Source organism: Erinaceus europaeus, chromosome 8 (genome assembly GCF_950295315.1).
Source record: "Erinaceus europaeus chromosome 8, mEriEur2.1, whole genome shotgun sequence".
NCBI lineage: Eukaryota > Metazoa > Chordata > Mammalia > Eulipotyphla > Erinaceidae > Erinaceus > Erinaceus europaeus.
The window spans coordinates 30,419,685-30,435,291 of record NC_080169.1 but is presented as its reverse complement, the minus strand read 5'-3'; the positions used below and the strand labels follow the sequence as shown (position 1 = coordinate 30,435,291).

At 36.7% G+C, this 15,607-nt stretch overlaps 1 protein-coding gene and 1 pseudogene across 1 annotated transcript in view; both read left to right on the top strand.

The window, feature by feature from the left end:
• DNAH11 (dynein axonemal heavy chain 11) overlaps window positions 1–15,607 on the top strand; it is a 388,706-nt gene that overhangs the window by 133,941 nt on the left and 239,158 nt on the right. The window contains 2 exon segments of the mRNA XM_060196111.1: window positions 5,956–6,087; window positions 8,162–8,322. Coding sequence (XP_060052094.1) covers window positions 5,956–6,087; window positions 8,162–8,322 — 293 coding nt within the window.
• LOC132539973 (U1 spliceosomal RNA) lies at window positions 659–804 on the top strand (annotated as a pseudogene).

Here is a 15,607-nt window from a genome sequence, read left to right as displayed (position 1 = left end):
ACTTTGAGACATACAATTGATTTTCCCCCTCTCATATTAATTAACTACTGATTTATATGTCTACATTTTGCTAGGAGTGTACATAAACACCATTCCCACCACCAAAGGACTGTGACCCATCCCTCCTGCCCACTCCCACCCCCCACTGCCCCAGGAAGCTGCATGTCTACCCCTCACCACAGGGTTTTTACTTTGGTGCATCTGTTAGTTTTCTTTTTAATTAGCATTACTCTTGCTAATACTGTGAAATTTTAACAGTGAACTTAAGTAGTTTAAAATAGCATAACCTTAAACTGAGATTGAACTTTGCTTAGTATTGGAGACTTGGGATCGGGTAAAACAAAAAAATTAAAAAGTCCCCAATCTCTCCCTTATTGTTTAACTGTGTGAAATTCACAAAAAGAAAAGAAAAGAAAAGGAAGAGAAAGGCCAGTGAGGCAGCTCTGTAGCAGAGCACTTACATTGCTTCTCTGTCACCAATGAAAGATTCACAAAGACTAAAGACATTGAACTCCATGAATGGTGGAATAGTGCTTTATGCACTTGCTTTCATTGAAAAAGAAAAGAAAAGAAGAGAAAAGAAAAGAAAAGAGAAGAGAAGAAAAGAAAAGAAAAGAAAAGAAAAGAAAAGAAAAGAAAAGAAAAGAAAAGGAATGCAAAACTTACCTGACAGGGGAGGTACCATGATCACAAAGGTGGTTTTCCCAGGGTAAGGCATATCCATTTCACTCTAGATGTGCTGACCCTGAGATTTCTCCAAATGTGGGAAACTCGACTGCATAATTTGTGGTAGCAGGGGACTGCATAATAAAAGAAAGAAAGAAAGAAAGAAAGAAAGAAAGAAAGAAAGAAAGAAAGAAAGAAAAGAAAAGAAATGCAAGTATTAGTAACAACTGTTTTGGGACACTATTCAGAATTTTTTAGATTTATATTGGCAATGTAAAAATTTTTTCATTAATCATCTTCCACCACAAAAACACTGATAAATGAGAAAAATACATATATTTCATTTTGCTGCTTAGAGTCAATTGTGGCTTCACTTTTAGTCACTGAGCCAGAACAATTGGACAAGTCAATCCAATGTTTATAATGGCCTCTCTCTCTCTCTCTCTTTCTCTCTCCATACACACAGTAATGCTAGTAATGCTCTGAATAGGGGACTCTATCAAGCCCACAGCTACCCAGAGTTCATTAGTGTTTTACTTTGCTCCATTAACCCATATTTTCTGTGTTTATGCCAAATCCACACTGTAACCTACAGCAAGCCTTGAAATCATATTATATGTAACCTTCAATATTTAAAAAAGCTGTTTAGACTATACTGTTTTTTTTCATTTCTAAATAAATTTTCTACCACATAGCTAATGTATTTGTAAAAGCCCAATTAATCTTTTAGTACAATTGTTTCAAGGGGAAGGAGGTAAATATACAAATGTATGTTAAATTGTTTAGGCCCTCTAGTGCCATTTTGAGTAGAAAGTCGTGACAATAGATACTCTGATCTTGGTCTGTTAGGGAGAAACTATTTAATGTTTCACCATTAAGTATAAGAGTAGTTATAGGGTTATTTTTTCTGTTGCCATTTCTCAAAAAAGAAAATACCTTTTTAACTACATACTGAAAGATTTTATCTTGAGGCAGTTGAATTTTTAAAATCTTTTAAGGTGTTTGTGTGGTTTGGCTCTTCCGTCCCGCTACTGTGGTAAAATTGGGAATGCCTTGTACATTCTTGAAATGAAATTTTCTTATGATCTTTTATATAGTTATGTTTTTTCTGTGTTCTATTAATATTTGTCAGTGATTTTTACATGAATTTATATTCACAAGGGTATTTGTAATTTTATTTTTTAAGATAACTTTTATTTATTTATTTTGCCTACAGGGTTATTGCAGGGGCTCTCTGCCTACACTACTAATCCACTACTTCTGGAGGCCATTTCCACCCATTTTGTTGCCCTTGTTATTGTTGTTGTTGTTGTTGGATAAGACAAGAGAAAAATAGAGAGAGAAGAGTTGTTATTATTGTTATTGTTGTTGTTGGATAAGACAGAAAAATAGAGGAGGGGAAGACAGAGAGGCAGAGAGAAAGATAAGACACCTGCAGAGCTGCTTTACTACTTGTGAAGCGAACCCTCCTGCAGGTAGGGAGCTGGGGGCTTGAACTAGGAGACAGTCCGTGTGCTTCGCATGCCATGTGCACTTAACCCGCTGTGCTACTGCCCATCCTCCCTTTGTAATTTTCTTATAATTTTTTCTGAGTTTGGGGGATCAGGGTTATCCTCTTTAAAAGGAAGTATTTCATTTATTTTGTGTCACTAGTGATGTTATCAAGGCTTGAATTGTCTTTGAAAAACATTTAAAAACTAAAATTAATTTTAAAAAAGATTTTATTTATTAATTAATGAGAAAGATAAGAAAGAAGGAGAAAGAACCAGACATCACTCTGATACATGTTCCTTGAACTCAAGACCTCATGCTTGACAGTCCATTGCTTTATCCACTGTACTACTTCCTGGACCACATATTGATTTTATTTATGTGCTGTCACGTATTTTTTTCTTTTGGTTTTTCTATCACTTTTGGAAATTGTTTTTCAAGATATTTATTCATTTAACCTAAGTCTGGAACTGTCAATTTTTGGCTGTCTGGCAAAATCTGACCTAGTGCCTAGGAATTTTACCATATGGACATACTCTGAGTAAAAAAAATTCATTGTGATAGAGACCAGGTTACCTGCAAAGCCTAAAACATTAATATCTAGTTCCTTACAGAAAAATTTCTCTCACCCCTAATCTAAAGTTTCAGACTTAAAAATATAAAGTTTGTTTGTTTTATCTCAGTACTCTCCTTAGCACACTCAGAATAACCCCTTTTTATTTTTTTTTCCTGGTGTTGGTAATTTGGGTTTTCTCTCTTTTTTTTTTTCATTATCAGAATCAGATTTTATGGATGTTTATCAATTAATGTTTTTTAAAGCTGATTTTCATTCATTTTTCTCTTTTATATTTCCACTGATTTTTGCTTTCTCTCAATTACTTCTTTTCTTATCATTTTGCTCCTCTTTTTCCACTTTCTTTAGGTAGGTGCTTAGATGTCTGATTTTACACCTTTTCCATTTCTAATATAAGCTTTTGATGGAAACATTATAATGATGATGACTATCTTCCAGAAACCTGCAGAGAAAATCATGCTTAATGGTGAAACATTAGAATCATTTCCATTAGTGTCAAGAATGGGGTAATTATGCTCACTATCTCTGACATTCATTGCTCAATATTGTGCTGGTGGTTTTAGCAATATGATGAAAGGAGAAATAGGAAATGAGCATTGGAAAGGATGACAATAAACTCTAATGCCACAACACATGCCCTTCAGTGTCAGTGAGTATGAGACCTGGCCTTTTGTGCATTTTCCTTTGTTCTGGCTGTAATGAAAATCCATTGTTCCTGGTATTACTAGAATTGAAATATTGGGTTGTTGGAAAAGTCTTGACGTATTTTTCTGTTTTTCTATGCAAAAATGCATCATGACTTCTCTGACAACCTAATATTAGTGGGTTTCAGGATTAGAGATCTTTATTTCTATTTTTGTTAAATAAAAAGGACATTGCATCTATATCCCCAATTGAAAGGGATTCGGGGTCCTGGTAGCTGACTCTCAGACTTATAGCATAATGTTTACTTTGATCAATTGAACTTGGACTACAAGTTCCAGGTGTCATAATTCTGAGACTCACGGAGTTCTCAGATACTTTGCCACCATGGTTTGCATATGTCTGGACTCAGAAGTCTGCCATGCCCAAGGATGGTGAAATTGTCATGCTCTGCTCCTGCTGCAAGGAAACATTCTTCCTGTTCTATCTTACTTAAATCGACAACATTTAGGTACATAGATCTTTCTCTTTCTCTCTTTCCTTCTTTCTTTCCTTCCTTCTTTCTTTCTTTCTTTCTTTCTTTCTTTCTTTCTTTCTTTCTTTCTTTCTCTTGTTAAATTGGTAATTTAAGAATGTCTTACAAGTTATAAGACTGTGGGGGCATAGTTACTCCACATCCATTACTGAAGTTCTGTGACATACCATGACAACAGTTCTTCTAAAGTCTTAGAGATAATTTGACACTTTTTCAAGTTCACAGCTTTCAATTATCTATATTCCACATGAGTAAAACCATAATCACCTCCAGTTCCATCCTTTTGCTCCCCAAAGGAACAATATCATCCTTTTAAATTGTAGAGTAGTATTTCATTGAATAAATAGGGATATATCACTTTAAATTCATTCATGTACATTACCTCTTTATTTTGTTTTCTTATTTTTAAAATATTACTTAATGGGAGATACACAGGAAAAGATACAGAGAGACAAGAACACTTCTCATCTCTGGCTTATGGTGGTGCTGGGGATTGCAACTGGGGTCTCAGAACCTTAAGCATGACAATCTTTTTCGTAACTATTGTCCCAGATGCCACCTCATGAACCCCTTTATATCACATGTCACAAGAACTAGATGAGGACAAAGCTGAAGGTCAGCCAGTATTGCTATCAGGAACTAGACTTTCTGACTTTGAGTCTGTTACTTTCTGTTTCTAACACTTCATTTTGTAACAAGCTTACTGTCATCCCTAGCATCCCATGAAGAAAGCTAGCCCTCTTTGGGACTCCATAGTGTGTAAAACCTCTGTGCTGGTCAAGGTTTATGTCTCTTTATTGGAAAGTTTCCATGTTAATATAAATAATTTATATAATATTTATATATTATATAATGTATAATATATAATTATATAATATATAATTATATAATATATAATATAATTATATAATATTTATATATTATATATATTATATAATTTATAATATATTTATTAGACAGGGGCTATCTAATTATGTCCCTTCATTCATTACAAACATTAGATGTCAACTCTTGCCTGACAAGTTAGTGGATATTGTAGCCACATGGGGAGGTTTACATAAAATAATACACTAAAATCCTAGAGTCATGTACTAAATTTTTGCTTCACTGTTTATAACTGTGATGATGGACAAATTAGCTCATCTATGAAACTAGAATAATAGTACCTTATTCATAGTATTGTAATGATTAAATAAAATTATGTATAATACTAGAATATATATATAATATATATGTGTATATAACCATGCACAAACACAGTGCCTCTTTTACACAGTATGTGCTCAGTAAATGTTTTTCTTACTATCTAGTGGTGCCATTAAAGAGCAGCTATTAACTAGCAGTAGGCTGAACCTCCTCCCTCTGCACCATCTTCTGGTTAGGATGCAAGATAACCTCTGACTATCTGGAGCAATTTCTCCATCCGAGCCTTGTACTCTGAAGTCTGGGTTTCTTGTGCTCTGGATTTGGAGAATTTCCCTGATGACCTTTTAATAGATTTTCTAATTCTTATGCTGATTCATTTCCATCAGCAATTAAACATTCTGGCATCTTCTCTCATTATATAAAAACCAAAAACAGTCACCAAAATTTTTTCTTGATGCATATTTCCTTCCATTTTCTGCTCTTGTCTGTATAACCTGTTTTTTAATCTAGCTTTTTGAATAAAGCATTGACTCTGATTTATTCTCTTTTCTCATCTCCTATTCTCTACATAACCCATTTCTATCATTTAAAAATATTTTCTACTCCTTTGGATGATGTCTCTCTTACATTCATGTTTATATAAATTCTACTTTAACTAGTTATTGGTCAAGGATTTTATGTGTCACAGATTATAAATTTGTATGCAGTCATAGTAGTACGGCCTTTTAAGTGGTACCACTGATCACATGATGTGAAATTTTTATAAGTCCTATTTGTATATCACTTTGAAAACTACATGGTTTTTTTTTTTTTTTTTTTTTTTTTTACAAATATGAGTCAACAGGGATAGTAAATCCTATATTTGTAATCTTTACATTCTTTAAAAAAAATTTCCTTTTAGATTTCTCAATTGAATATACTGATTACACTTTTGCTGGGGGAACTTCTACCTGGAGACAGGCAAAAGATCATGACAATCTGTACTATAGATGTCCATGCCAGGGATGTGGTGGCCAAACTTATTTCTCAGAAGGTAAGTAATTGACAGAAATTTTTGGTATGTTTTGCTGCTTCCTAAAGGTGGTGTCTATTGTCAATATTACTTACTTAAAAAAAAAGTCATTGTAGGTTTGCTTATTTCAAATAGCTTTGAGAAGTTTGTTGTACATACTCTGGGTGAATTTCATCTGGAATAACTAATCAACTACCCTAATGAAGGTATATCGACTAGTATTGCAAAGGGTTTTGCCAAGTCAAGAACTTTCCCTCTAGATCATTAAAGTAACCCAGGATGGAAGAAATCACATTGTTACTTCCATGTGTCAAGGTCCATGTGATGATTACATCCATGGATTATCTAGTCTGTGTGTGTATGTGTGTAAGAGAGAGAAATAGAGATTTAATCCATTTAAATGTGCCTTTATTTAGTTTCTTTTTAAGGAAATAATTACCATTTATATTTTCCTTTCATGGTCAGATGCATATCTTCTTTTCAATTTTCTTTATTTTTATATCTTTATTTATGTACTTATTGGACAGAGACAGCCAGAAATTGAGAGGGCAGGGAGAGGTAGAGAGGAAGAGAAAGAGAGAGACCTGCAGCATTGCTTCACCACTTGCAAAGCTTTCCCCCTGCAGATGGGGTATGGGGGCTCAAACCTGGGTCCTTGCACACTATAACATTACGCTTAACCAAGTGCACTACCATCCAGCCCCATCAGATGAATATCTTCAATGAAGCAATTAATTACTTTCTAAATCTTTTCAGTGCATTAATGACTTTATCTCTTAAAATAAAATTCTATGTTAGATACCGGAAGAGTCTAATATGAATTTTCTCACTTTTTTTCTAAAATATGTCTACATAGAATATTAGAGGTATGCTTTTCTGCTAAGTAGCATGAATATATCATATCTATCATCTACTGCCTCTGAATCCCTTTTGTTTTCTGGGGGTGATATCAAAGAAAAGACAATTACTTTAACAATTTAAGCAAATATATATGTTGTGTATTTTCGGCTGCTTTTCTAGTTCTTGCTCAATTTATTTTCCAATAATTGTTGGGGTTTTACCACAACAACATGACTTTTTCAGATAGAGCCAGAGACAGAAAGATATAAGGAGAGAGTGAAAGACACCACAGAGCCAAAGCATGACCAGTGTAGTGGTGGCCAGACTTGAACCTGGGTCACAGGTATGACAAAGCCCACTGTCCAGGTGAGCTCTTGTCAGTGCTCAGATTATTTAAATAAAATTGTATTACAATCCTTGGCACAAAGGATATGTAAATGTTCATTAAGCAATAAACTTTTATAAAAAAAGCTATTAGTAAATAATGTTCTTTAATTGCTAACCCAAAGCTGTCAGTCTGGTGATTTGTTTAGAGTAGAATAAATTGTTATTTAAATATTTCCTTTATTTATACAAATAAATAAAAATGTTTGATTATTCTTAGTTATCATAAGTATGTTAATGCTGAGAAATATTAGACAGGTTAGTAGATGATAATTTTGTAAATTTTAGTGATTTCCAAAAAACCAGCTGTCACATGTATCTTGAAAAAAGTCTAGAATTATTTTCTAAAGCTGAATGAGGACTGAAGCAAAATAGATAAGAAATAGCAATGAAAAAAAAAAAACACTCTTGGCTTGATTCAGTAAAAAATGAAGTGGGAAATCTCTGTACTAACAGTAGACTGATTTTAGAATAGATTTTGCTGAAAATAGTTTATTTATACCTCTGACATGAAGCAATTATGGGTTATGTGCCATTTAAATACAAGAGTGAATTTTTCTATCTAATTCAGTGATGTAAGTATAAAGTTTCAAAAATTAAATCCCCTGGGGTGATTCATAAAAGGGGAAAAAACATTGCTTGAACAAAGTGATTCTGTTTTTATAGTAAATATCATAAAGTGAGAACTTTCGTTACTCACATATTCTGATTAAATATGCAGCCACCTACTTGTAGTTATAATTTGCAACCTCCCTTTAGTGAGGTTGTTCAGAATTAAGAAATATGAACTAGTAGAGTTGATTTAATACCTTAAGTTTGATGGATCAAAACTACCAATATTCTGTGTATAATGATCATGTGATGTGTTTAGGTTGTTAGTCCCCAGGCTTTCGTTTGGCTGTCTCAACTTCGTCACCAGTGGGAGGACACCCAGAAACACTGCTTTGTTAATATTTGTGATGCCCACTTTCAGTACTTCTACGAATACCTAGGAAACAGCCCTCGACTAGTGATCACTCCCCTGACAGACAGGTAATGATTGCAGGTGTGAGACAGATAAGAAACAACAAAGAGGGGGAAGAAAGCCCCCTACCATGGGCAAGTGATTGTGACATTTAAAAGAAAATTGGGAGCAAATTGGGAAACTAGACTGGAGAGGTAGCACAGCGGTAAAGGCAGAACCTAGTCCCAATATACCAGAGTGATGGTCTGGTTCTTTTTTTTGGTTTCTCTCTGTCATAAATAAATAAAACTTAAAAAACCAGGAATTCTATGAAGCAGTATGATACAATTTAATAAATAATCAAACAAGTTAAAGAGAACTGAATAAGGGAAGCAAAATCGCAGAAGCTCTATAATATACCAGTGATGAAATTATGAGTGGTGGTGCACCTGGTGAGTACACATGTCATTATGCGCATGGGCCCAGGTTTGAGCTCCTGTCTCCACCTGCAGGAAGGAAGCTTTGTGAGTGGTGAAGCAGTGCTGCAAGTGTCTCTCTCTCTCTCTCTCTCTTTCTCTCACTCTCTCTCTCTCACCCTTTTCTCTCAAGTTCTAGCTGTCTCTATATCCAATAAATAAAGATAATAAATTTTACAAAATTATGAGCATAGTAATGTTTCTTTTTTCTTTTTTTATTATTTTAATTATTTATTTTCCCTTTTGTTGCCCTTCATAGTAATGTTTCTTATACCAATTAATTGGATCCCTGACTTAGTTCCCCCAGTAGCAATGGCTAATATCCTGATAATAGAATTTGTGATCTCTCCTACCACATTGCATATCTTTATAGAAAAAATTAAATTAGGACTATTCAAATTCATTCTTGAAGAATGACATAGTGAGTGGTCTGGGAGGTAGCACAGTGGATAAAGCACTGGATTCTCAACAATGAGGTCCCGAGTTCGATCCCTGGCTGCACATGTACCAGAGTGATGTCTGGTTCTTTTTCTCCTCCCCTCCTTCAAAATGAAGAAGAAAAAAAATCTTATGAACAAAGTTATGGACTTTAAAAACAACGACATAGTGAATGGCAGAAAAGAGCATAGATACATTAAATGATTCAACAAATCTCAGTACTTAGAAAGGACTGTGCTAAGTACTATTCTGGTATTAAACAGAGCACACTTCCCAGTTGAGTGTAGTACATGGGTGGCTAGGAATGAAGAGGAACAACACACAAACACATAAATTGACAAGTTCTTTGAGCATAATATATGCCAGACAATAATAAGTGCAGTGATATGTTAAAAAGTCTCTTGATGTGAGAATTTACTATAGTTTGAATGGGAAGACTCGAGCTGAAAGATAAAGGAATCAAATATGCAAAATTCTGGGCTGAAAGCTACATACAAAAATTTTTTACAAGTTTCAGGTTCAGGTGGTGGCACATCTGGTTAGTCACATACACACTGCAGTGTACAAGACCCAGGTTCAAGCCCCTGATCCCCACCTGCAGGGAGAAAGCTTCACAAGTGGTGAAGTAGAGCTGAGGGTGTCTCTCCCTCTCTTATCTCCCCTCCCCTCTCAATTTCTCTCTCTATCCAATAATAAATAAAAAATTTTAAAAATAGAAAAACTTTATTTAAAAGAAAGTTTCTATGGTGAGAAACATAATACAAGAGGTAGACAGAGAAGCAGTGTGTCTTATATATGTCGTGCAGGAAAGGGGCCATGATAACTAAACATTCATTATCATTTGACACCAAATAAATCCCACGTTCAGAATGTCATGGGGGTAAGGCTGTTTTGCATTAATGTGAAATCTGTTGTCAGTTTTCTGACCTCTGCAGAATTATTTGGTAAAATAATTCATATTTAATCCTTGGCATATCAAGATGATAGGAGTGTTCTGTTCTGCACTATCACTGCATGGTAATTTTATCTAGGGAAAAATGGTTAGTTTCAAATGTAACTCTGTAACGCGAGGAGTTGATGGTGCTGGCAAGTTGGTGGAATTCTCTCACTTTTATTCTTATACATATTCATATTAGGTTGCTTATTAATTCATCAGTACTATGTTGTATAGCTTCTAAATTCTGTTTTTCTGATGCAGTTCTCTTTATCTTGTCTGTTAAGTAAAAGTCAGTGTTACTTTATTTATTTTTTTTATTTAAGAAAGGATAAATTAACAAAACCATAAGGTAGGAGGGGTACAACTCCACACAATTCCCACCACCCAATCTCCATATCCCATCCCCTCCCCTGATAGCTTTCCCATTCTCTATCCCTCGGGGAGCATGGAACCAGGGTCGTTGTGGGTTGCAGAAGGTGGAAGGTCTGGCTTCTGTAATTGCTTCCCCGCTGAACATGGATGTTGACTGGTCAATCCATACTCCCAGTCTGCCTCTCTCTTTCCCTAGTAGGGTGGGTCTCTGGGGAAAAGGAGCTCCAGGACACATTGGTGGGGTCTTCAGTCCAGGAAAGCCTGGCCGGCATCCTGATGGCATCTGGAACCTGGTGGCTGAAAAGACAGTTAACATGCAAAGCCAAACAAATTGTTGAGCAATCATGGACCCAAAGCTTGGAATAGTGGAGAGGAAGTGTTAAGGGGGTACTCACTGCAAACTCTAGTGTACTTCTCCTTTCAGGTATATGTTTTGCACTAGTTTATGGATATGTGTGAACATATGCTCTCTCTCACAGAACCTGGTCTATATCTAGGTTTTGGGACTTTGTTAGAAACTGAACTACCTGGGATGGAATTAGAGAATACTATGAAAGGAAAGGTCTCACCCGAGTAATGGAGCTAAAGGGTTGTCATTCCACACGTGAAGTCTCTGGACACAGTCTGAGCTGAAGCATGTTGAGGTGGCAATCGTTGAGTTGATTAGGTTACAATCGGCAGATGCAATATTATTTGATATGGATTGGGAGAGGCATACGGGAAAGTGGGCCCTATCCAAGGGTTCCAGAACTGGGGGAAGTAGAGGCTCTATAGTGGAGATGTGAGGTTCCTGCTGTCTTAGGGTTCAAAAAGACAATCGATAGTTAATGTTATCATCACATTATTTGGTAATTGGGTTAACTTTGAAAAGTCCTTTTGTTAGGGTTTGCTGTACAGTATCCAGTATCTTGTATATAGCTGTGCTATTGGTTGCTTGTGATCTACTTGGTCTAGGCTTTTGAGAGAGTCTGCATATCAATTACACAGCCTATATATTCAAAAGATTCAGTTTGTGTTTTGAAAAACTTTGAGACATACAATTAATTTTCCCCCTCTCGTATTAATTAACTAGTGATTTATATGTCTACATTTTGCTAGGAGTGTACATAAACACCATTCCCACCACCAAAAGACTGTGACCCATCCCTCCCACCCACTCCCACCCCCCACTGCCCCAGGAAGCTGCATGTCTACCCCTCACCACAGGGTTTTTACTTTGGTGCCCTACTTACAATTTGGTCAGGTCCTGCTTTTAGTTTCCCTTTCAGATCTTCTTAGTCAACTTCTGTTGATGAGTGGGATCATCCCATACTCACATTTATCTTTCTGACCTAGCTCACTTAACATAATTCCTTCTAGCTCTGTCCAAGATGGGTCAGAGAAGGTGGGTTCATTGTTCTTGATAGCTGCATAGGATTCCATTGTGTATATATACCACAGCTTTCTCAGACACTCATCTGTTTTTGGGCACCTGAGTTGCTTCCAGGTTTTAGCTATTATGAATTGTGCTGCTATGAACATAGGAGTACACACCTCTTTTGGTTGGGTGTTATGGAGTCCTTGGGGTATAACCCCATGTTGGTATGTTCCCTTCCCCCCAACCTCTGAGAAGAATTGGATTGCTCCTTGCTAGTTTCGTGCCCCGCTTTCTCCCCGCCCACCTATGCTAAGGACGGGCAGAGTCCCAGCAGCAGCGGCAGAGAGAGGATTCTTCTTCTTCTAGCGTTTGCCCTTCTTCTGTAGCCAGTCAACAGCGTCAGATTGAGCCTGATGTAAAGTTTCGAGACCTCCTTTGAATCTGGAGAGTGGCAGTCATTGACTATGTGGGTCATAGGCGCACCGGCCATGGCCTGTTCGATACCAATTGAGGAGGGCCCAATCATAATGTGCTAGGTCAAAGCCGGGTTGACGCTTGCAGGGGTCTGCGATGAGGTGTTTGTTCTTTACTTCAGTTGACTGCCAACTCTTGTTTCCAAGAGTCTGGAACAGAGAAGTTCAGTGTAGGCGTAGGGTACCAGATTGGGTGACGAGACGTCAAGCGTTGGACAGGGTGGGCGAAGATATCCGCGTATATTGGCAGGTCCGGTCGAGTGTAGACGTGGGAAATGAACTTAGATGATGCCGCATCCCGACGAATATATGGCGGGCGATGTTGCTAAGAACTGGTATGGTGTGGTGATTTGCCCGTTCGTGAATAAAGATTAAACTGCGTTCTCAGCCCATCCGTGTGTCTCTGGTAGTCGCTGTTAACCGCCCGTGAAGCCAGCCCAGATAAAACAACAACCCCCGGACAGGAATTACTGGATCATATGGAAGGTCCATATCTAGCCTTCTAAGAGTTTTCCAGACTGCACATCCACAGAGGCTGGACCAATTTGCATTCCCACCAGCAATGCAAAAGGGTTCCTCTGTCCCCACAACCTCTCCAGCATTTGTTGCTGCTGTCCTTTTTGATGTATGCCATTCTTACAGGAGTAAGATGGTATTTCAATGTTGTCTTAATTTGCATTTCTCTGACAATCAGTGACCTAGAGCAGTTTTTCATATGTTTGTTAGCCTTTTGGATCTCCTCTGTAGTGAATGTTTTGTTTATATCCTCTGCCCATTTTTGGATGTGGTCATTTGCTTTTTTGGTGCTAAGTTTGCTGAGCTCTTTATATATTTTGGTGATTAGTTTCTTGTCTGATATATGGCATGTGGAGATCTTCTCCCAGTCTGTGAGGGATCTCTTTGTTTGTGTAATAGTTTCTTTGGATTTGCAGAAGCTTTTCAATTTGATGTAGTCCCATTGGTTTGTTTCTGCTTTAGTCTTCCTTGCAATTGGGTTTGATTCATCAAAGATGTCCTTGAGGTGTAGGTGGGAAAGTGTTTTACCAATGTTTTCCTCTAAGTATTTGATTGTTTCTGGTCTGACATCTAGGTCTTTGATCCATTTAGAGTTGATTTTTGTTTCTGGTGAGATAAAGTGGTTCAATTTCATTCTTCTGCATGTTAAAACCCAGTTTTCCCAGCACCATTTATTGAAGAGAGCCTCCTTCTTCCATTTAATCCTTTGGGCCCCCTTATCAAAGATTAGATGTCCATAGGTGTGGGGATTTATTTCTGGGCTTTCAATTCTGTTCCACTGGTCTGTGTGCCTATTTTGTTCCAGTACCATGCTGTTTTGATGATGATGGCTTTATAATATAGTTTAAGGTCTGGGAGTGTGATGCCTCCATTTCTGTTTCTTTTCCTTAAGATGGTTTTGGCAATTCTAGGTGTTTTCAGGTTCCAGATAAATGTATTGTTTGTTCTATTCTCTTAAAGAAGCTTGGTGGAACTTTGATGGGTATTGCATTAAATTTGTATATGGCTCTGGGGAGAATATTCATTTTGATGATATTTATTCTTCCTATCCATGAGCATGGGATATCTTTCCATTTCTTGGTATCAGTTTCTATTTCCTTGAGTAGCAACTCATAGTTTTCAGCATACAAGTCTTTCACTTCTTTGGTCAACTTTATTCCTAGGTATTTGATTGATTTTGCTGAAACAGTAAATGGGAGTGATTTCTGGATGTCTTCTTCAGATTTAGTGTTTGCATAAAGAAATGCCACTGATTTTTGTACATTGATTTTGTAGCCTGATACCTTGCTATATTGCCTAATAACGTCCAGTAGTTTTACGCTGGATTCTTTAGGTTTTTCTATGTATACTATCATATCATCTGCAAATAGTGAGAGCTTGACTTCTTCCCTTCCAATCTGTATTCCTTTGATTCCTTTCTCTTGCTTGATTGCTATGGTAAGAACTTCCAATACTATGTTGAAGAATAACGGTGACAGTGGAGGGGGAATGCTTTCAGCTTCTGTGCATTGAGTATGATGTTGGCTGTAGGTTTGCTATATATAGACTCTACTATCTTGAGGAATTTCCCATCTATTCCCATTTTTTGTAGAGTTTTGAGCATGAATGGGTGTTGGATTTTGTCAAAGGCTTTCTCTGCATCTATTGAGATAATCATGTGGTTTTTGGCTTTGCTTTTATTGATGTGGTGAATGACATTGATTGACTTACGGATGTTGAACCAGCCTTGCATTCCTGGGATGAATCCCACTTGGTCGTGATGGACAATCTTTTTGATGTGTTGCTGTATCCGGTTGGCCAAGATCTTGTTTAATATTTTGGCATCTATGTTCATCAGAGATATTGGTCTGTAGTTTTCCTTTTTTGTTCTGTCCCTATCAGCTTTTGGTATCAGGGTGGTGTTGGCTTCATAGAAGGTGGAAGGGAGTATTCCTGTTTCTTCAATCTTATGGAAAAGCTTCAGAAGTATGGGTACTAACTGTTTCCTGAAAGTTTTGTAGAATTCATTTGTGAAGCCATCTGGTCCAGGACTTTTGTTGTTGGGGAGATTCTTAATAATGGTTTCAATTTCTTTGTCTGTGATTGGTGCATTTAGATTTTGTAGTTCTTCTTGGTTCAGTTTTGGAAGGGCATATGCTTCTAGGAATTGTTCCATTTCTTCCAGATTCTCTAGCTTGGTGGTGTATAGTTCTTTATAGAAGTTTCACATGATTCTCTGGATTTCTGTGGTGTAAGTTGTGATATCTCCTCCATCGTTTACAATTCTATTAATTTGAATCTTCTCTCTTTTTTGTTTGGTGAGTCTGGCTAGGTGTTTGTCAATTTTGTTTAATCTTTCAAAGAATCAACATTTGGCTTTATTGATCTTTTGTATGGTTCTTTTATTTTCAATGTTGTTTATTTCTGCTCTAACTTTAGTGATTTCTGTCCTTCTGGATGCTTTAGTGTTCCTTTGTTCTTCTTCCTCTAAGTCCTTGAGGTGTGCAGTAATGTCGTTCATTTGAGCTTCTTCTTAGTGTTTAATATGTGATTGTATGGCTAAGTTTCCCTCTCAGTACTGCTTTAGCTGTGTCCCAAATATTTTGATAGGTTGTGTCTTCATTTTCATTAGTTTCCAGGAACATTTGAATTTCCTGCTTGAGTGAGTCTCTGACCCAGTGGTTCTTAAGGAGTATGTTGTTTAGTTTCCAAATTCTGTGACTTTTAATAATTGTCTGTTTGTTGTTAAATGTTAGTTTTACTCCACTGTGGTCTGAGAAGATACTTGGGATGATTTCAATGCTCTTGAATTTATTGATGCTGTCT